Source organism: Sapajus apella, unplaced genomic scaffold (genome assembly GCF_009761245.1).
Source record: "Sapajus apella isolate SASKATOON/1434 unplaced genomic scaffold, GSC_monkey_1.0 scaffold10, whole genome shotgun sequence".
NCBI lineage: Eukaryota > Metazoa > Chordata > Mammalia > Primates > Cebidae > Sapajus > Sapajus apella.
The window spans coordinates 29,294,673-29,318,986 of record NW_022436950.1 but is presented as its reverse complement, the minus strand read 5'-3'; the positions used below and the strand labels follow the sequence as shown (position 1 = coordinate 29,318,986).

General features: G+C 35.7%; 1 protein-coding gene across 5 annotated transcripts in view; it reads right to left on the bottom strand.

Moving 5' to 3' along the window:
• The window catches only part of KANSL1L (KAT8 regulatory NSL complex subunit 1 like), a 147,273-nt gene that overhangs the window by 75,509 nt on the left and 47,450 nt on the right, over positions 1-24,314 (bottom strand). For all 5 annotated transcript variants that reach the window (XM_032278362.1, XM_032278358.1, XM_032278359.1 and 2 more), the window contains exon 4: positions 4,647-4,844. In XM_032278362.1, coding sequence (XP_032134253.1) covers positions 4,647-4,844 — 198 coding nt within the window. The remainder of the gene's footprint in view (positions 1-4,646; positions 4,845-24,314) is intronic.

Sequence of the window (24,314 nt, the reverse complement as noted above, 5' to 3'; positions counted from 1 at the left end):
TCATAACACACGTTTTTATTTTAGTAAATATTTTATTCAACAAAGGTGATTTATACAACTGATTTTTCCATTTATTGTATAAAATAATCTACATTTTAAGTACCCATTGTTTTCCATATCCTTTTTGTTATAGTTCCTTCATCTACCCATCCCATCATCTAACATATTTAAACCCAGCTAATAGCCTCTATATAATATTTCCCTTGAGGCAGGAAAATTAGTAATTAAAAATCACAGATACAATTTATTAAGTGCCTACTATGCGCCAGGCACCACATTAGGCACCACACATAGAATACTTCTAATCTTTACAACTAAACTGCAAAGAAGATAATATTAGAGGTACTGATATCACTATTATTAATACCAGTACAGATGAGTAAATTCTAGCAAAGAAAGATTAAGTAGCTTGATCAAGTCTATAAAGTTGGTATGAAATGGAACTAGGATTCAAATTCAGGCCTAAATCTAACAGCACACTGTTTCTCAATATTTTTTCTAATTCAAAAATATCAGGGTTTTTTTTAAGCACCTAAGATTTCACTGACCCTTATCCCAAACTGAAATATGTGTAATAAATATTATTCGCAAAACAATCACAATTATAATAAGCAAAAGCCACACAAAAAAGAGTACATTTCTACAACAGAATGACAACTATTTTCATTACATCTGTAATCCATGTTCATCGTAGAAGAATTGGAAAATATAGACATTTTAAAAAATGAAAAGAGTGTCATCTGTAATCATACATCAAAGAGAAAAGCAGAGCTAACACTAGGTATATATTTCTCCCTCCATACTAAGTTTTCTGAGTATATGTCAGCATGGTATATATTCAACATGCACACATATACTTTTATTTAAATCATGCTACATCAATTTCCTAAAATCTGGTTTTCCCACTTAATATAGTGTGACTAACTTTTAAAAAAAATACAGACCTAGTTCAACATTTTCAATATTGCAAGATGCTCTATTGTGAAATAAAGAGGTATATAAAATAATTATTTTAGAACTCTTCATTTGTATGAAACTAATAACATACTATTAGAAATAATAAAACTAAATAATAGAATAAAATTAAGCCTAATATTTTATCCCTTCAAAAAGTCTTTCATGAGAAAGACCTTGAAATGTTTTTACCATTTATTTTCTTGAAAGGCTATGCACCTAAGGATGTTATTTAAAAAATTATTACTCAGTTTTTAGATCAGAGCTCATTCTTATTTTTATTTATTTATTTTTTTGAGATGGAGTCTTGCTCTGTTGCCCAGGCTGTAGTGCAGTGGTGCGATCTTGGCTCACTGCAGCCTCCGCCTACCAGGTTCCAGCGATTCTCCTGCCTCAGCCTCCCAAGTAGCTGGGATTACAGATGCACGCCACCACACCCAGCTAATTTTTGTATTTTCAGTAGAGATGGGGTTTCTCCATGTTGGCCAGGCTGGTCTCAAACTCCTGACCTCAGATGATCCACCCACCTTGGCCTCCCAGAGTGCTGGGATTACAGACGTGAGCCATCGCATCCAGCCAAAGCTCATTTTTAAAATCAGCAATAGAAATGGATTCTTTATCACTTAGCAAGTAATCATTAGTTACGCAAATAAATTCTGAAGTATCTCATACTTTCTGGTTGGAAACACTAAAACACTCTTGTCATTGTTCCACCTCCAAAAAACATCATCTAAAATATTTAAGCAACTAGAAGTCACTCATTGGGTATATGTGAATAATAGGCCAAGAAGGGGGAAATTGCACTCTCTATATTTACCCTAAGAATCAGCCTACTCTGGCCCAATAAAATCTTGCATATGTGAGTCATATGGGGAATATAGAGAATAGGAAAGTCATGGAGAAAATGTGAATAAGAAAAGTAAAATTAAGAGAAGCATAATTTAAACTCTGAAAATAAAAACTAATTAATTATAAGTTAAAACACTAGCTATTCATAACAAGATTTATAATATAAATACACCAGTAGCAAATTCATTTTAAATCATTTAAACAAAAGTCTCCAACCCCTGGGGCTACTAATAGGTACCTATCCTTAGCTGGTAGAAACCAGGCGGCACAGCAGGAGGTGAGCACAGGGCCAGCAAGAATTACCACCTGAGCTCTGCCTCCTGTCAGATCATCCACGGCACTAGATTCTCATAGGAGCATGAATCATACTGTGAATTGCACGTGCAAGGGATCTAGGTTGCGTGCTCCTTATAAGACTCTAATGCCTGATGATCTGAGGTGGAACAGTCATCTTGAAACCATCCCCCCACCCTTACCCTATGGAAAAACTGTCTTCCATGAAACCAGTCCTGATGCCAAAAACGTTGGGGACAGCTGACCTAAAGTACTAAAAATAAGGTATTAATACTTTTCAATTTATGAACTATATATTATCTAACAATGCAAGCATGTATTAATACTATGAATCAATAAGTTATTTTTTAAGTGAGTCTACAACTCAATAATGCCTTTCTTTATATTTTAACTTCTAACACTAATAAAATTACTTTAGTCAAGTCAAAAGATTATGAGCGAACAGTTATATATCAGTAGATTATCCTAAGAAAACCATGCATAAGAACAGGCTTGCCATCCCTACCACTTAACTCACTCCTAGACTGTCTTCCACAACAAGTTTTGTTTCAGACAGTGTCTTGTTCTCTTGTCCAGGCTGGAGTGCAGTGGTACCATCCGGCCTACTGCAACCTTTGCCTCCTGGGCTCAAGTGATCTTTCCACCTCAGCCTCTTGAGTAGCTGGGACTACAGGTGTGTGCCACTAAGGTCAGTTAATTTTTGTATTTTTTGTAGAGATGAGGTCTCCCTGTGCTGACCCAGACTTGTCTCAAACTCCTGGGCTCAAGTGATATGCCCACCTCTGCCTCCCACAGTGCTTGGATTATAGGAATGAGCTACCATGCCCAGCCAACAAGTATTTAAAAACAACTTAAGGTTTTAAAACTTAGCCTATAAAAAGCATTATTACTACGTTTCAAGAAGAACAAATGACTTGTTCATAGGCAATTTATTAACAACCTCTACAAGTAATTGCTGCTGCCCCTTTCTGCATCTTTTTCTTCTGTTCTCTTTACGTGGAGCCATTACTACTATCACAACTCCTGGTTCCCTATACTATCAAAGCCATCTGCAATGAGACCTAAAATGCTACTCAGGGCCAGCTTCATGGGCAATTTCCATCTGCAATGAGACCTAAAATGCTACGCAGGGCCAGCTTCATGGGCATGCAACCTGTGCACCAGGCTGACTGCAAATGGGGGCTATGCTTGCTTAGTGCTCTGCTATCACTGTCTTTAAATTCATAATTGTTTTTAACAAAGGGCTCCACAATTTCATTTTGCACTAGGATCCACAAATTAGGTAGTTCTGATGTCATCTCAGGTCCAACCTAAAAAACTAGGGATATCAAGGAAAAACAAAAAAGTATAAGAAATCTCTTTTACAAATGAAAATATCTTAGAATTAATTTAATCAGATTATAAATTCCAATAAATAAGTAATGACCTAAAGATGGTGAAAGTAGATTTGACTGAGTAAGCAAATAAATTACTCTAGAATGTGAAACAACTAGGATCAAACTGAATGAGGGTTGATCGTATTGGATGAGGGGAGGGAAAAGAAAGAGGAAAGTGGGAATATAGAAATATAACAAAAACTAATTTAAATCACTGCGTATATTGTCAAGTGCATTAGAATTTGACATCAGATAATTACCAAACAGCTTTCTAAATTACAAAATATTCATAAGTGCTTTGATTACACATTCCAATTAAGAAAAACTCAGGGCAATTATAAATTTACCAAATACAGGGTGGAAGAAATTATACCATATTTTGGTTTACCAGGAATAAGACGGTAACCTGTATTTAATTATTATGGTATGTCAGAAAAACCCAGGGAAATTAGATGCAGGCAGGCATGAATCTGTATCATTTCCCAGAGGAACAATGTAATGATGCACCTATGGTCAAGAATGGCTCTGCTTTAAAGTAACAAAATCCTAGAAACTGAGTTTGTTTAAGAGCCACCAAAGTCTAAATCAAAATAAATTGTTTGATTTCCAAGGTCAGATACAGGATAGATTGGCCAGAATAATTAAACTTGTGTAGTTATCCACAATAGAATTTAGATACCAGAGAAGGCTTTGGAATCAAAGTAATTATTAGGAGCTTTTATGACTTTCCATTTACATAATCATTTTTTATGAAGAAATCCATATTCCAATATTATCTTTCACTAAAAATCTTGATCAATAAATTAGTGAAACCACTAATTTTGGTTTCACTAAAAGGAAACCACTAAAAAAGGAGACTTTTTTCTCTCCTTGAAAAAAGTCCAATGATAAACAATTTTGTTAGAAAAAGGATTTTCCAAACCCTGTAAAAATAAATTATCATACTACAGCAATACCAATACCAATACTTTACATATTAAGTAATTTTAATTATATTGGTAGTGTAATGGAGACTGGTCAGATGTCAAATATTTTAATTGTATTTAATGCCAAATGGTCTAGTTTAATAACCCATATGCCAGGAAGATACACATATAATGATGTTTATTTGAATAGTTTATAAAATCAATGAAAAGTTATTTCATACCACTGATATCCTTACTTTGACTTTACCTGTTTTTCGATGTTTCGAAGAAGTAAAGTAGGGCTGCTTGGTGACATTTCAAAATCGTGTTCTGGTACAGGATCTTGATACTCATGGGGAACCTGAGGATTCCCTAGAATGTTTAGTGAAGCTGCTTGGTCTGCAAATTGTACTTGTTTTTTCAAAATGTCTTTTGGAAGTTGACATTCTTCTAGGACCACTATCCCCTAGACAAAGAACAATGAGAAAGTTGAAATGAAAACTAACTGATTACTAAATCACCTTTAATGCTACAATGCACTTGAATCTATGCTTCCTCTTATCCCTTGGAATTCAGAAAACATAAACTTGAAAGAATAGTTTAACTCTGTGAAGAATTAGCTCGTTTAAAACACATGCAGCTAAAACAACATGTATGGCTGATAGGTTGGACTTGTAAAATATTTTTTAACTTAAATACATGCAGTTTTTTTAAAATTAGTTTTAATTATTGGCATTAAAACCATGACATATTAAAATAAAATTAAAGGCATATTATACACAGAATATGGACATTTCAGATTGAAATCCAGAATATTTCCTGATAGAATCTTTTGATATTTTGGTCACTAGCATATCTATTTGTGTTTTACATTTGAGTACTCCCAATTTTATAAATTAAAACACCAAATTTACAAACATCCAAACAACAATCTAACTCTATCCTAACTCCTTTCAGAGCACCCTAAGGAGCCCTGCCCCGTTGCTGTCAGCCAGCAACCAGGGATAGGACTGTACCACTGAGAAAAAGTACGCTCTGGGCCAATCAGAGTTCTCACTGTTTTCAGGGTAGTTGTGTTAATAATAAAGACATAAGCTTTCACCGTTGATGGAGTATATTCTGAATTGTAAGGAACTAGGGGAATGAGTAGGGATCAAGTTGTCTCTGTACTCCCTGCCTCCTACTCACAAACATACTTATTCCTCAATTGGTTTGCTCGGCTTTCTCCTCCATTCCCCAGCTTCCTCACTCCAACTGTTCTCAACCTTAGGCTCCTCAGAGGCAATGGAGACAACAGAGAAAGAGAAAAAAGGAGTGCAAAGGCATGATCTTAATGGTTTCATAGTCAGTTCTCATTGTAAAACTTCTTTCCTTCCTCTCCCTTCTACCACCCTTCCCCCTGAAAATAATACAATAATATATATTGTATATATATTATACATACATAGATATTATATATGTTTTATATATATGCTGATATTACATATATTATATATACACACAGGTTTTACATATATAATATACATAATATATATTTGAAAATATATATATCTGAAAAATGCTAATAAATTCCTATAGGCTAGTTGGAAAAGTATTACACTCCTAATGTGGCTAAAATACTATATTCTTGTAATAGATAATAAACTAACATATTAATATTAGTGTGCATTATTTAAAAAAATGGAATGAACTAAATAATTGTCGTGGGCCACCAAATCATGTTTATAAGATGGAAATTGCCTATAGATAATAATGTGTTATATAAGTTTTAGTTTACACTATATAATTTAGAGAATATATAACTTTAGAATGCAAATATTCAGTTATGGTATTAAACATATATTTTATTATTTCATAGTAACATACTTCTGGTAAAAGTAGTAAATGCACTTTTTTTTTGAGACAGTCTTGTTCTGTCACCAGGCTGGAGTGCAGTGGCACAATCTCGGCTCACTGCAACCTGCGCCTCCTGGCTTCAAGTAATTCTCCTGCCTCAGCCTCCTAAGTAGCTGGGACTACAGGCACCTGCCACCACGTCTTGGCTAATTTTTGTATTTTTAGTAGAGACAAAGTTTCACCATGTTGGCCAGGATGGTCTTGATCTCTTAACCTTGTAATCCACCTGCCTTGGCCTCCTAAGTGTTGGGATTACAGGCGTGAGCCACCATGCCCAGTTTAAATACATTTCTTTTTTACAAAATCTACAATTAGAATAGTGCTAATATACTGACTTTTCCAAGGAGAAGGAGATCTACTTGAACCCAATTACTGTTTTCTTAGAATGAATAAATGGGGCTTTCATGAAATCTGAAGAAACACATTCAAAAGTTATTTTTTCATTTGGTATTTTAAAAATTAAATTAGATATAATAGATACAATATCAATCTGAAAAGCTCCTGAGAGTATCCATTCAAAATTTCTACAAGTCTCTCTCCAGGTTTCTCACAAGTACCTGCATGTAAAAGGAACATAAGTTTCCACCTTATCAATTTAACTGCAATTGTCTTTGGTTTGATTACGGTTTATATTATGGACCAGTCTGTATAGATAGGCCTGATTTTATAATCCCTATTTATAAATCTGCATCTATGAGAAAACTCTATTCTGAATTTCAAAGTTCTATTTCCAAACCTTTAGAATACTACCTTTCTGTAAGTAGAAAGCCTGCTATAGTTAGTTTAATAAAGAATGATATTTTAAAAATTTTACCAGTGAGGCAGAGCATGGTGGCTCACACCTGTAATCCTAGCACTTTGGGAGGTGGAGGTGGGTGGATCACTTGAGGCCAGGGGTTCAAGACCAGCCTGGCCAAGAGATCAAAATTCTGTCTCTACTAAAAGTACAAAAAATTAGCCAGGCATCGTGGCACACGCCTTTTGTCCCAGCTACTTGTGAGGCTGAGGCACAAGAAATGCTTGAACCCAGGAGGAGGAGGTTGCAGCGAGCTAAGATCACACAACGGCACTCCAGCCTGGGTGACAGAGACTCTGTCTAAAAAAAAAAAAAAAAAAAAAAAAAAAAAAAAAAAAAAAAAAATCAAATTCAACCAAGGAGACCTTCATAGTTAACTTCATAATCACTTTTCCCCCCATAAACTATTATCCTGAACAAAACTCTTGGAGTATAAGGAGAGTGGCCCATTCTGATCCATCAGTGCTAAGAATGGAGAGGAAAGGGTTGCAGATTTAATCCTCTGAGGACACAGCACAGAGTTAGTTTCTCTTCTTAAAAAAATTAGTAAAAGGATAGTTTGATAGGTCAAACAACATAGATAACAAAGATATAAATATTTTTTAGAAAAATGAGTTACAATAACTGAAACAAGTGAAAACTCTAGCATAAGATGAAAGCAAATCAGCTGTTTCTGAGAAGACAACTGCTCCTGACAATGCAGGGTCTTCAGAGAAAACATTGTGTGAAGAAAGAACTGCCTCAGCAACATCTCTATTATTCACATAAATTCACCAAAGCTAATTTTAAGCAAAAATTTAAATAAAAAATTTAAAACACATAAAAGGTACAATTTAAAATGTGGAAGCCCCTACTGCAGGATAACAAAAGAAACAGAAGAGAAACCCTTTGATATAGCCACTGTTCTCCCAAGAAAAATATTTCAATTTTTTTCCAAGTATGACAAGAGTCTGTTGTCTTATTAGAAAGCTGAAGTGGGGAGAAGAGGAAATATAGGAATCTGTAATATATGGACAAAGTTGTCCCAAGAACCACCAGAGGGTGTTGCTAATAACTGCCTTCTCCTCTCTAAAAATTTAAGCAAAATTTAGATCATATAAGAATGGTAAAGCGGCAAATTATATATTTTCTGACTTAAGGCACAAACTAGCACTAATTTAAACAGGATATTTACAAAATAGCATTTCTCGATCTCTTTCCCTTCTCTTTATCTCTAACTTAACTGAGAACATTTTTTTTTTCCATTCAAAACACATTAAACAGAAAGTTACGTTTCAATACAGTACTGGCCATCCTTCTCAATTTTTTTCTTATAATAACTCAAGAAGCTATAAGAACAAGGAAAGCGATGTTTTTCCTATATAATAATATCTCAACTAAGCTGCATATAAACAACTAAACACTTTGATTAATTCCTAATTAATGTAATGAGAAACAACTAAAATAACCAAAAAAAGTATTCTAATAGCATAATTTTGTGGCATTTTCCATTAAATAAACATAATGCTATTCTTAAAAAACAAAGGGCCAGATACATGTTTATCCTGAATTAAGAAAAAAGTAAGGCCATATAAATCATTACAGAGAAGTTTAGATGTTTAGAGTCAAAGTTTTAAAAGAATTTAGACAAGAAGTATACCGTACTGTTTAGAAAATATAGAATATTAAAATATGCTTTCTCAAATTAAAGGTTTATGAATCAGACTCTCTAGATTGAAATATAAATCTTATTCATCAATTGAACTGCAAACCCACTTTCTTGGAAATATCAAAATTGTTTTATTTTTGACTCATTCTTAGAACCCTATTAGCTATTTTTAAAATGTGTGAAATTATATCCTTTAAAGAAAATAATCAAAGAGGAGAAATTATGTGGTGATCTTGAAAGGACTGGGAAATTACTAAAACTGAAGGCTCTTATAAAGATAATAGTGAATGCTGGGCACAGTGGCTGACACCTGTAATCCCAGCATTTTGGGAGTCCAAGATGGTGGACCACTAGGTTAGGAGTTCAAGACCAGCCTGGCCAAGATGCTAAAACCCTGTCTCTACTAAAAATATAAAAATTTGCCATGCATGGTGGCATGCGCCTGTAATTCCAGCTACACGGGAGGCTGAGGTAGGAGAATCGTTTGAACTCGGGCAGCAGAGGTTGCAGCGAGCCAAGATTGTGCCACTCCACTCCAGCCTGGGTGACAAAGCAAGGCTCTGTCTCAAAAAATGAAAATAAAAAAATTTTAAAAGGCTGGGCGCAGTGGCTCACACCTGTAATCCCAGCACTTTGGAAGGCTGAGGTGGGCTGATCACAAGGTCAGGAGATCGACACCATCCTGGCCAACATGGTGAAACCCCCGTGTCTACTAAAAATATAAAAATTAGCTGGGTGTGGTGGCGCATGTCTGTAATCCTAACTACTAGGGAGGCTGAGGCAGGAGAATCACTGGAACCAGGAAGTCAGAGGTTGCAGTGAGCCGAGATTGTGCCACCGCACTCTAACCTGGCAACAGAGCCTTTGTCTCAAATAAATAAATAAATAAATAAAAACGGATGACAGTGAACAATGAGAAAAAGTAACTAAAGCAATATGAAACTTCTATCAGGAGACACTTATTGAACGTGGTTCCCTCAAATCTCACAGAACTAGTAAGCCAAAGGTTTTAGGTCTATCCTCCTTCCTTCCTTCCTACAGACACCACCAATAATTCCTACAAGGTGTTAAACAAATTTCATCACTTCCTAGTTTCTTCTCTCCTTGTATAACTCCTACTTCCTGCTCCTTTAAATACCATACTACTTTGTCATTCCTGAAACTGATCGTGTTGTTTTACACCTTCAAACCTGTAAAAAATGGCTTTTTCTAGTTCCATTGGTTCATTAAAAAATTACTATTCATCCCCCAAAGTCATACTGATATGTCACTTTCTTCTCTTAACGTTTTCTCCAACCATCTTACCCGTAAGTATTCTATGGCATTTCAAATATCTTATAAAAAAACATGTATTACTGAATATATTACATATATTGAAACAATTATATGTTTTATCTCCCTTACCAGAATATGAACTCATGATAGATAGATCCTAAAATTTATTAATCTTTGTGGATGTGTACACCCCTAGATGAATCTAGGCAAACTATAAGGTGCAAGGACTCTGATCCCTCCCATTCTCAGCTTTTTCTTTTCAGACCTATCCCTGTCAATCTTCAATATTAGACTATCTCCAGTATGTCTACAGTATTATCATATAGAATACTGTTTCCCACAAAAATAAAGTTACAAATAAATATTTAGCAATATTTAGATTAAACATGCATAAGAACTCATTTGTATTGTTGATTCCTTGTAAAAATAGACCACAATGAACATTCCCACTTGAAAATATAAAGAATGAGGAATATATATCAGCTATAGGTCTATATTAATGCTAACATTCTGCTGGACCAATATTGTGAGAGCTCCTTACCCTAGGGGCAGGGCTTAACCAGGCCCTTATTTGTGCTTCCTATCAAAGGGTAATTTCTATCCACTGTTCTCTATGGCTCCTGAATCAGCCTGTAAAAGCTTCTTTCTTTTATCTTACCTTTCTTGGCAATATCAGTAAATGTTTATGACTTCTTTAGGAATTGCAAAGCTTTTGGCATGCTTTTTTTTTTTTTTTCTGTCGTTCAGGCTGGGGTGCAATGGTGCAATCTTGGTTCACTGCAATCTCCACCTCCCAGGTTCGAGTGATTCTTCTGCCTCAGCCTTCTGAGTAGCTGGGACTACAGGCGTGTGCCACCACACCTGGCTAATTTTTTTGTATTTTTAGTAAAGATGGGGTTTCACCATGTTAGGCAGGATGGTCTCAATCTCCTGACCTTGTGATCTGCCACCTAGGGCTCCCAAAGTGCTGGGGTTACATAGCCTGCTTCTTGTTCATAGAAGGCTGACATCCTAAGGACTGGTTTAAGTCTTAGCAATAAAAGCCTTTTTATAGGTCAAGCTTGTAATTTCTTTGGTACAACTCACTCAAACTCAGAAGGCTTCCCATCTATTTGTTTTCAGGCAGTTCCATGTACTGACAATCACACCCACAGTTCTCTGATGCATTCTCAAAGGATATTTCTTTTGCCCTCTAACCCCTATACCTACCTACATACTCCTTCCTGTCCCTCTTTCTCTACTTCCTTGTTGGGGCAGGTCTCATAAAGCTATTAAGTGCTGATGGAAAATCCACTTTCTTAATCTTCCTCCACTGCCTTAAATGTAATTTTATCCAGCTCAAAGGTTTTGCTGAGGATTGTATCCTTAGTCTGGTATTTCGCTCCTAATCACTTTGGTCCTTTATTATTCAAAGGTTTTCTCAATCCTATCTCTTATCATATAAACCGTAGCAGAGGCAGTTTTGCCAACTTTGTAAGGCCTTGAATTTCTAGAAACCTACTGCTTTTCGTTTATGTTTTTAAACAGGTTTGAAAAAGACCTACTTAGAAATTGTCAATAAAAAGCATTATCACAAAGTAAAGGCCAATATATAGGACAAAGTCTAAGCAGAATATGATCAAAGACCAAATTGGCAAATTAAAAGACAGTAAAGAATTCCTGCGGTACAGAGAGACAAATGAGATTAAAAAACCAAAGAGCGGTTAAGAGACATAAAAAATTTGTTTGAACCTCTCAACCAACTGAGAATTTCACAAAAATGGAGAAGAAAAATATTGAAACATGCAATACTTGGATGATAGTAGCAGAGAATATGCTAGAATTGAAGAAAGATGTAAAACTTCAGATTAAACATGGACTCTGGGCTGGGTGCAGTGGCTCATACCTATAATCCCAGCACTTTACAAGGCTGAAGCAGGTAGATAGCTTGAGCCCAGGAGTTTGAGACCAGCCTGGGCAACATGGTGAAACCCCATCCCTACCAAAAATACAAAAATTAGCCAGGCACTGTGGTACGTGCCCACAATCCCAGCTACCCAGGAGGCTGAGGCAGAAGAATCACTTGAGCCCAGAAGGTCAAGGCTGCAGTGAGCCATAGTCATGCCACCGTACTCCAGCCTGGGCAACAGAGCAAGACCCTGTCTCAAAAATATAAAAGAAACTTTTTTTTTTAAATGTGGACTCTGAAAAAAAAAAACATATGTCTACACAAAGACTTATACATGAGCATTATTCATAATAATACATACAGCAGCATTATTCATAATAGCCAAAAATGAAAAAAAACCTAAATTTCCAGAAACTAAGAAACAGATAAACAAATTATAGTACAAATCTACAATGGAATACTGCTCAACAATAAAAAAGAAAAAAACTACTTATACATACAGCAAAACAGGTGAACCTCAAAAGCATTATGCTAAATGAAAGATCAAAACAGAGATTACATGTTTTATTTATTGGACTTATATACAATTCTAGAAAAGGCAAAACTATAGCAATAGAAAACAGATTAGCAGTTTCCAGAGAAAAGAGCCTGAAGGAAGGGGACTGACTATAAAGAGGCAGGGTGAAATTTTTGAAGGTAATAGATATGTCCTACATTATGGTCATGGTGATGGTTACAAGAGTAAATATTTGTCAAAATTCAGTGAACTGTACAGTTAAAAATGTGTACTCTGAATACAAAAAAAATAAATAAAGATAATCCTTTGATACCTGTTACTAAGAATGTAGAGCATCAAATAAACTCTAACATCTTAAAAGGTACCAGATAGAAAAAACAGTGCTCAAAAAAGAAAAATAATCACATTGACAGTAGACTCCTCATCAGTATCAAACAAAACAATAAAACAGAATCTTTAAAGTGCTAAAGGCAAATAACTGTCAAACTAGAACTTTGCACCAAATTAAAATACCTTTTAAGAGGGTAAAATGAAGATATTCTGAGATGTACAAAGACACAAAGTTTAAATCTCCAGAGACCCAAATGTCAAAAACTCCTATCAAGGCATGTCTCTTATTTCTTTCTATTTTATTTTTTAATTGACAAATAATAATTGGACATATTTATGGTATATTATAATGATATTTCAATACATATATAGCCATCAGATCAGGGTAATTAACATATCTATCACCACAAATATTTATCACTTCTTTGTGGTGGAGTAGGAAGCAACAGGAATCTGTCTCCCAACCTAGACACTACCTGCATTGGCAGAATCTGTCTAATGTAATTATGTCAAAAATCTGGAGTTTACTGAAGACTTGCAATTTCTTTTTTTTTTTTTTTTTTTTGAGACACAGTCTTGCTCTGTCGTCAGGCTGGAGTGCAGTGGCGCAATCTCGGCTCCCTGCAAACTCCGCCTCCTGGGTTCAAGCGATTCTTCTGCCTCAGCCTCCCAAGTAGCTGGGACCACAGTCGCGTGCCACCACGCCTGGCACTTTTTTTGTATTTTCAGTAGAGACGGGGTTTCACCATGTTGGCCAGGATGGTCTCGATCTCTTGACCTCGTGATCCACCCGCCTCGGCCTCCCAAAGTGCTGGGATTACAGGCGTGAACCACTGCGCCCGGCAAGACTTGCAATTTCAAGGGACAGGCTTGGACAGTAAGAGTGCAGTTAATTTTCATCAATTTTAGCTCTTAGCACAATAGCAGCAACCCATCTCCACACCTAGTCCCATGGCAGGTAGCCATGTATGCATTTCTGAAGCAGTCTACATACGGCCTGCATAAGCCAGGGTAGAGGAAAAGGGATCTTATCCCACAAATATTAGGGATCTGTGTTCTGATCACTGATTGCAACTTTTGATTACAGAGGTACAGACAAAGAGGCATACCACTACTGTTGTAGTACCTCCCTCCTTTATTGCAATTCCCTCCTCCCCAGGCTGAAGGCTTTCCTGGGGATTTAAAGGGCCAGCACTTAAAATAAAAAGAAAAAGAAAAAGAAAAAAAAAAGTCCTCTCTTCATTTTTCTCTTTTCCCTTTTTGAGAGCCAGAAACTAAAACTGGTTTTTTTGAAACAACTGTATCAATGGGGAAAATTAGAAAGCAACTGTACATTTCCAAGAAAAGGTGCAAACTCAGAAAAAAAAATGAGATTTTTAACTATACACTTCAGGTTTATTCTTGCCACAACAACAACCTACAACAATTGAAAAAACAAACTAATAAACAAAAATAATTTTAAAAGTCCTGCAGAAAGGAAGAGAATCTGATTTCCAGAATTAATACATTATTAGATTCAAATGTCCAGTTTTCAACAACAACAACAAAAAAAACACACAAAGCACACAATGAAACAGGAAAATATAATGCATTCAAAGGAAAAAAAATAAACAGAAACTGTCCCTGAAAACAGAATGGAAGACCTATTAGACAAAGACTTTATTTTTTTTTTTTTTGGTTGTTTGTTTGTTTTTTTTTTGGAGACGGAGTTTCGCTCTTGTTACCCAGGCTGGAGTGCAATGGCACGATCTCGGCTCACCGCAACCTCCGCCTCCTGGGTTCAGGCAATTCTCCTGCCTCAGCCTCCCGAGTAGCTGGGATTACAGGCACGCACCACCATGCCCAACTAATTTTTTGTATTTTTAGTAGAGACGGGGTTTCACCATGTTGACCAGGATGGTCTCGATCTCTTGACCTCGTGATCCACCCGCCTTGGCCTCCCAAAGTGCTGGGATTACAAGCGTGAGCCACCGCGCCCGGCTAGACAAAGACTTTAAAACAACTTTCTTAAAGATTGCTTAAAAAGCTAAAAAAAAAAGATGTAAAAAAAGTCAAGAAATAGATGTTATAAACAAAATGGAAATATCAATATGGAGATTGAAAACCTGAAAAGGAACCAAACAGACATTCTAGAACTGAAAAGTACAATAACTGAAATGAAAAATTCACTAGAGGTATTCAAGGGCAAATGTGAACAGGCAGAAAAAAGATCAATAAACTTGAAGCGAGGACAGTAAAAATTATCAATTGCAAAGCATAAAAAAAATAATAATAATAAAGAAAAGTGAACAAATCCTAAGGGGCACATGGAACACCATTAAGTGGTCCAATATATAAATGCAGGAGTTCCAGAAGAAGAAAAAGAGGAAGAGAGAATATTTGAAGAACTAAAGGCTAAAAACTTCCCAAATATGATGAAGGGCATGAATACAAATATCAAAAGCTGAATGAACTCCAAATAAGATGAAAACAAAGAATACCACACAGAAACACATTATAATGAAACTACTGAATGACAAAAAGAAAGAATCTTGAAAGCAGCAAGAGAGAAGCACATATAAGGATCCTCCATAATCCTATCAGTAGCTTATTATGAGAAACTTTGGAGGTCCAAAGACAGTAGGTCAATATATTCAAAGCAAAAAACAAACAAATAAAAAAATACGAGAAAAACCCTGGCCAACCAAAAATCCTATTATATTTGGGAAAATTGTCCTTCAAAGTTAAAAAAAATTAAGACACTCTCAGGTAAACAAAAGCTGAGGGAATCATTTACCACCTAACCTCCTCTGTGGAAAATACCTAAGGATGTCCTGCAAGGTGAAATGAAAGACCTAGATAGTAACTTAAAGCTGTATGATGAAATGAAAATCTCAATGAAGTTGAATTCATACATAATTAGAATGGCTAGTGTTACTGTAACAATAGTTTGTATTTGCTTTCTACATGATTTAAATAATTAGCACATTTTAAAAAAACAAAATTAGTTCCAAAGCTAGACTTGTGGTAACTTTGGTTTCTAACTCCACATTTTGTTTTCTACATAATTTAAGAAACTAACATATATAAAATCATTATTAATTAGGCTTTGGGACACATTAAGTACAAGACTATAATTTTGTGACATCAACAACCAAAATTAGTGGGAATAAAGCTGTAAAGAAAATGAGTTTTTGTCTGTCAGTAAAGTTAAACTGGAATAAATTCAAATTATGATGTAATAACTTTATGATGTTAAATGAAATCCCCATGAGCAATCACAAAGAAAATATTTACAGAATACATACAAAAGGAAATGAGGAAGAAATTTTAACATTTCAGCATCGAAAAAGGTCAACTAAACACAACGGAAAACAGTACTTCAGGAAATGAAAAACAAGAAAGGTATAAGATATGTAGAAAATAGCAAAATGACAGAAATAAGTCTATCCTTCTCAGTATTTACTTTAAATGTAAATGGATTAAATTCCCTAAAACACAGAAATTAGAATGTATAAAAACACATAGTCCAACTCTATACTCTCTACAAGAGATTCAATTTAAGTCCAATGGCACAAATTAGTTGAAAGTGGTAGGATTTTTAAAAAATTATATGCAAATAGTAAGAGAGCAGAAGTGGCTATATTAATATCAGACAAAAGAGACTTTAAATCAAAAAAAAGGTTACAAGACATACGAAGAATATGATATGTTAATAAAAGACTCACTATAACAAGATATAACAATTATAAACATTTGTAAAACCACAAGGAGTTAAGAAAACCAGTCTAAATTCCTATGTTTAAAGGATAACAGATAAGAAACAACTTGTTGAGATACTGAAACTCAAACCATGACCCAAGGGGTAAGAAGTCAATAACTAACAAAAATTCTTGAGTTTGTAGGATAGCAGATAATTAAAGACATAACCCACTGAGATGCCAAAACTCTCTAACCTTGTAAGGACAAGAAAAAACTGGCAAAAATCAGTTAAAATCAAGATGGCTAACAGGAGTTTACACAGAATGAACTTACTGACAACCACAGCCTAAATTTCTACCACATTTCACATTAACTCCCCAATTGCCATGGCCCTGGAGCATAGTGGAGGCCACGGGGAGGAACTCCTTTCCTTGAAGAAAGAGTAAAGAAGGGTAGGGAGGACTTTGTCTTGTGACTTGGGTGCCAGTTCAGCTGCAGCAGAATACAGCACCAGGTGGAGTCCCACAATGGCATCTCTAGACCCACCCAAGGCTGGGGAAAACTTACCACCCTTCTGGGAAGGACACAAGCCTGGATGGATTTGCCACCTGCTGATGATGGTAAAACCTTTGGGCCTTGAGGAGACATAAACTATAGCCAGGTAGTGGTGACTGCAGGGCTTGGGTGAGACCAGTGCTGTGCTGCCTTCTGTCTGACCCTGTGCCGTTCCAGTGGTGGTAGCCACAGGGGTGCTTGTGTCATGCCTCTCCTAGCTCCAAGCAGCTCAGCACAGAGGGTGAGACTATGTTTAGTTGGGGGAAAGTAAGGGAACAAAAGTCTCTGACTGGTAATCCAGAGAATGCTTTTGGATCTTACCCAAGACTACTGAGGTAGTACCTGTATGAGCCTACAAAAGCTGCAGTGTTACTAGGATTGGGGTGCTCCCTAAAGGAGATATGACTGCAGTGACCAGTGACTTAGATCACAACACACAAATCTGTTTGAATATCTGGAAAGTATTCTCAAGAAGGACTGGTACAAATTAGCTCAGACTGCAAAGACTAACAAATATGTAACTTTTCAATGCCCAGACACAGACAAACATCTACAAGTATAAAAAACATCCAGAAACACCCGCCCTTACCAAATGGACTAAATAGGGCACCAGTGACCAATGCCAGAGAGACAAGGGATATGTGACATTTCAGACAGAGAACTGAAAATAGCTGTTTAGAGAAAGTTCAATAAAATCTAAAATAACACAGAGAAGGAATTCAGAATCCATCAGATAAATTTAACAAAGAAATTGAAACAGTTAAAAAGAATCAAGCAGAAATGCTGGAGCTGAAAAATGCAATTGACATTCTAAAGAATGCACTAGATACAGTCTCTTAACAGCAGGATTGAACAACAAAACAAAAATAATATTAGTGAGCTTGAAGACAGGCTATTTAAAAATACACCGTAAGAGGAGACAAAGGGAAAAAGAATAAAAAATAATAAAGCACACCTACAAGATCCAGAAAAATAGCCTCAAAAGGGCAAACCTAAGATATTGGCCTTAAAGAGGAGGAAGAGAAAGAGATTAGGGCAGAAAGTTTATTCAAATGGATAATAATAGATAACTTTCCAAATCTAGAGTAAGATATTAATATTCAGGTACAAGAAGGTTATAGGGCACCAAGAAGATTTAATCCAAAGAAGACTAGCTCAAGACATTTAATTTTCAAGCCCCCAAAAGTAAGGAATAAAGAAAGGATTCCAAAAGCAGCAAGAGAAAAGAAACAACATACAAAGGAGCTCCAATAACAACAGAAATACAAGAGACTATAACAGATAATTATGAAAAAGTATACACCAACGAGTTGAACATCCTAAAATCAATAAATAAATATCTTGATGCCTACATCCTAGCCAGACTGGACTATGTAAAAATAGAAAATTTTGGCTGGGTGCAGTGACTCACACCTGTAATCACAATACTTTGAGAGGCCAAGGTGGGCGGATCACCTGAGGTTCAGAGTTCAAGACCAGCCTGACCAACATGGAGAAACCCTGTCTTTACTAAAAATACAAAAAAAGAAAAAAATTAGCTGGGTGGTGCATGCCAAGTAATCTCAGCTACTTGGGAGGCTAAAGCAGGAGAATCACTTGAACCCGGGAGGCAGAGGCTGCAGTGAGCTGAGATTGCGCCACTGCATTCCAGTCTGAGCAACAAGAGCAAAACCCCATCTCAAAAAAGATGAAAAAGAAAAAGAAAAAATAGAAAAATTTAACAAACCAAAAATGAGTAAGATTAAATCAGTAGTAAGTCTTCCATTATGTCAGCCATGGTGGCTCACACCTGTAATCCCAGCACTATGGAAGGCCGGGGCAGGCAGATTGCTGGAGCTCAGGAGTTTGAGTCCAGCCTGGGTACATGGCAAAACCCCATCTCTACAAAAAATACAAAAATTAGCCAGGTGTGGTGGTGTGTGCCTGTGGTCCCAGTTACTAAGGAGGCTGAGGTGAGAGGATTGCTTGAGCCCAGGAAGTTCAGGCTACAGTGAGTCAAGACTGCGCCACTCCACTCCAGACTGGGCAACAGAGCAAGGCCCTATCTCAAGAGAAAAAAAAGTCCTCTATTAAAGAAAAGCCCAGGACCCAATGATTTCACTGCTGAATTTCACCAAACACTTAGAGAAGAAGTAATATCAATCCTACTCAAACTTGTCTGAAAAACAGAGAGGAAGGAAATAATTTCAAACTCATTCTACAAGGACAGTATTATTCTGATATAAAAACTCAATAAAACCCTATTTTTTAAAAAAGAGAAAACTACAGGCAAATATCACTAATTACATTGATGCAAAAGTCCTTAATAAAAATTAGCAAACCAGGTAACAACACATTAAAAATATCATTTATCATTATCAAGTAGGATGTATCCCAGGGATGCAAAGAGGTTCAACATATGCAAATTAACCAATCTGATAGATCATATCAACAGAAAGAAGGATAAAATCCATAGGGTCATTTCAACTGATGCTGAAAAAGCATTTAATAAAATTCAACATCCTTCATGATAAAAACCCTAAAAAAGTTGGAAATGGAGGAACTTACCTCAACACAACAAAAGCCATATATGACAGACCCACAGCTAGTATCTTAATGAATGGGAGAGAAAACTGAAGTCTAGAACATAACAAGGATACCCACTTTCACCACTGTCATTTACCATAACACTGGCAAGTTGTAGATAGAGCAATCAGACAAGAGAAAGAAATAAAAGGCATCCCTCAATAGCAATGGCAATCCTAAGCAAAAAGAACAAAGCAGAAGGCATCATGCTACCCAACTTCTAACTATACTACAGGGCTATTGCAACCAAAACAGCATGGTACTCGAACAAGAACAGACACATAGACCAATAGAACAGAAAAGAGAACCCAGAAATGAGAACACACACCTACAACTATCAGAGCTTCAACTAATGCAAAAAAAAAAAAAACAAGCAATGGAAAAAGAATTCCCTATTCAATAAGTGGTGCCGGCTGGACGCAGTGGCTCACGCCTATAATCCTAGTACTTTGGGAGGCTGTGGCAGTCAGATTGCCTGAGCTCAGGAGTTCAAGACTAGCCTAGGCAACACATCTCTACTAAAATACAAAAAAAAAAGTATTTGATCATCATTCGCTGGGCATGGCAGCGTGCACCTGTAGTCCCAGCTATTCATGAGGCTGAGGCAGGAGAATTGCATGAACTTGGAAAGCGAAGGTTGCAGTGAGCTGAGATGGTGCCACTGCACTCCAGCCTGGGTGACAGAGCAAGACTCCATCTCCAAAAAAAAAAAAAATAAAATAAATAAGTGGTTCTGGGATAACTGGCCAGCCATATGCAAAAGATTGAAACTAGACCCCTTCCTTACATCACATGCAAAAATTAATTCAAGATGGATTAAAGCCTTAAATGTGAAACCCAAATTATAAAAATGCTGGAAGACAACCTAAGCAATACTATCCAGGACATAGGCACAGGCAAAGATTCATGACAAAGATGTCAAAAGAAATTGCAACAAAAGCAAAAATTGACAAATGGAAGCTAACTAAACTAGAGAGCTTCTGCACAGAAAAAGAAACTATCAACAGAGTAAACAGACAATCTAAAGAATGGGAGAAAATTTTTGCTAACTATGCATCTGACAAAGGTCTAATATTCAGCATCTAAAAGGAACTTAAACAAATTTACAAGAAATGAACAACCCTATAAATATGTGGGCAAAGGACATGAAAAGATACTTTTCAACAGAAGACATACATGCAGCCAACAATCATATGGGAAAAAGGTCAACATCATTGATCATTAGAGAAATGCAAATCTAAACCACAGTGATATACCATCTAACTCTAGTCAGATGGCTACTGTTAAAAAGTTAAAAAATAACAGATTCTGGCAAGGTTGTAGAGAAAAAGGAATGCTTTTATACTGTTGGTGAGAGTATAAGTTAGTTCAGCTATCATGGAAGACAGTGTGCCAATTCCTCAAAAACCTAAAGACAGAAATGCCATTTGGCCCAGCAATCTCACCACTGAATATATACTCAAAGGAATATAAATAATTTCATTACAAAGACACACACACACACACACACACACATACACAGATATATATGTATTGCAGCATTATTCACAATAGCAAAGACATAGAATCAACCCAAATGCCCATCAATGGTAGACTGCATAAAGAAAATGTGGTACAAATACACCATGGAAGACTATGCAGCCATAAAAGATGAGATAATGTTATTTGCAGATACATAAATGGAGCTGGAGGCCATTATCCTTAGCAAACTAACTCAGGAACAGAAAATCAAATACCACATGTTCTCACTTGTAAGTGGGAGCTAAATGATGAGAAAACATGAACACATAGAGGGGGACAACACACATTTGGGTCTTTTGGAGGATGGAGGTGGGGAGGAGGAAAAGGATCAGGAAGAACTACTAATGGATATTAGGCTTAATGCCTGGGTAATGAAATAATCTGAACAATAAACCCCCATGATACAAGTTTGCCTAAGTAACACAGCTGCACTTATATGACTGAACTTAAAATAAAAGTTTAAAAAGAAGAAGAAATAAAACTTTTTGGGGCAAATTTTTTTAAAAAAAAGAAAAAGAAATAAAGGGCACCCACATTGGAAAGCAAGAAGTCAAATTATCCTTGTTTGTACATGATATGATCTTGTTTGGAAAAACCTATAGACTCCATTTAAAAAAAAAAAACTATTAAAACTGATAAATTCAGTAAGTTGCAGGATACAAAATCAACATACAAAAATCAGTAGCATTTCTATATGCCAACAGGATACAATCTAGAGAAGAAACCAAGAAAATAAACCCATTTACAATAGCTATAAATAAAATAAAATACCTAGGAATTAACTAAACGAAAGAATTGAAAGATCTCAACTATGAAACCTGGAAAGCATTTATGAAAGAAATTGAAGAGGAGACACACAAAAAGGAAAGATGTTTCATTTTCGTGAATTAGAAGAATCAATATTGTTAACATATCCACAGAACCCAAAGAAACTACAGATTCAATGCAATCTCTATCATATAAAGTACTTCTGATATTATTCACAGAAATAGGAAAAAAAAAAAAAAAAAACCTAAAATTTATATGGAACCACAAAAGACCCAGAATAGCCAAAGCTGTCCTGAGCATAAAGAACAAAACTGGAAGTCATTAACTGATTTCAAATTATACTACAGAGCTACATTAGTCAAAACGGCATAGTACCGGCATAAAAATAGACACATAGACCAATAGAATAGAATAGAGAATAGAATAGAGAACAGAATAGAGAGCCCAGAAACAAATCCATACACCGACAGTTAACCATTTTCAACAAAGTTGCCAAGAACTTGAGGAAAAAAGAGTCTCCAGCAAATGGTGCTGTGAAGACTGTCTATCCCTATGCAGAAGAATAAAACTAGACCCCTATCTCTTGCATATATAAAAATCAAATAAAAATGGATTAAAGACTTAAATCTAAGACTTCAAACTATGAAACTACTAAAAGAAAACATTGAAAAAACTCTCCAGGACAATGGATCTGGCAAAGATTTCCTTAGTCATACCCCACAAGCACAGGCAATCAAAGAAAAAACAGAAAAATCAAGTTAACACAGTTTAACACATCATGTTAGAAAGCCTCTGCATAGCAAAAGAAATAATTTACAAAGTGAAGACACAACCCACAGAATGCGAAAAAAAATACCTGCAAACTATCTGTCTGACAAGGGATTAATAACCAGAATATATAAGGAGTTCAAACAACTCAACAGAAAAAAAAAATCTAACAATCTGATTGAAAAATAGGCAAAACATCTGAACAGACCTTTCTTAAAAGAAGACATACAAATGGCAAACAGGTATATGAAAAGGTGCTCAACATCGTTTATTATCAGAGAAATGCAAGTCAAAACTAAAATGGGCTATCATCTCACCCCAGTTAAAGTGACTTTTATCCAAAGGTCAGGGAATAACAAATGCTGGCCAAGATGGAGAGAAAAAGGAACCCTTGTACAATTGCGGTGGGAATGTATATTAGTACAATCACTCACAGAACAGCTTTGGGGTTCCCTGAAAAACTAAAACCAGAACTACCCTATGATCCAACAATCTTACTACTAGGCATACACCTATAGAAAGGAAATCAGAATATTGAACAGATATCTGCACGCTTACGTTTCTGGCGGCACTATTTACAATAACCAAGATTTGAGAGCAACCTGTGTCCATCAATAGACAAATGGATAAAGAAAATGTTGTACATATAAACAATGGAGAACTATTCAGTCATTAAAAAAAAATGAGATCCTGTCATTTGCAACAATGTGGATGGAACTAAAGGTCGTTATGTTAAGTGAAATAAGCCAGGCACAGAAAGAGAAATTTCGCATGTTCTAACTTATTTGTGGGAGCTTAAAAATTAAAACAATTGAACTCATGGAGACAGTAGAATGATGATTACCAGGGGTTGGGAAGGATGGAAGAGAATGGGGATGGTTAACGGGTACAAAAATATAATTAGGTAGAATAAATAAAATCTAGTATTTGATGGCACAGCAGAGTGACTACAGTCAACAATAATTTATTGTACATTTAAAAATAATTAAAAGAGTATAATTGGATAGTTTATAACAAAAAGAAAGAATACATGCTTGAGGTGATGAATATCCTATTTACCCTGATCTGATTATTATGCATTGTATTCCTGTAACAAAATATCTCATGTACCCCATAAATACATACATCTACTATGTACCCAGAAAAAAAATTAAATTAAAAAAACAGCACAAGGAGACAGTATTGGAGCTTGACACTCCAGTCTCTTTGTCAGTCAATTTGCAATATAAAGCTTTCCTTTTCTCAAAAAACTGAGTGTCATAGTACTGGTTTCTAATGCTGTCATTGACTCTATAACATTTACATGTCTAATAAGAGACAATTAAAACATATGAAGCAAAAACTGATAAAATTGAAGAGAAAAATCAATAATTCCACAATAATAGTTGGATACTTCTATGACTCGCTCTTGTTAAGGGACACAACTATATGAAAGGTAAGGAAACAAAAAACTTAAACTACACAATAAACCAACTAGATTTAACAGATATATAAGGAACATTCTACCCAACAACAACCACATACAAATTCTTCTCAGGTATACATGGAGCATTTTCCCAGATGGACCATATGTCAGGCCAAATATTACATCTCAATAGATATAAAAAGAAAGATATAAAAAATGTCTTTTCCAACCACAATGAAATGAAGTGAGAAATCATTAACAGAAAACTGGAAAATTCACAAATTTGTGGAAATTAACACACTTTAAAACAACCAATAGATCAA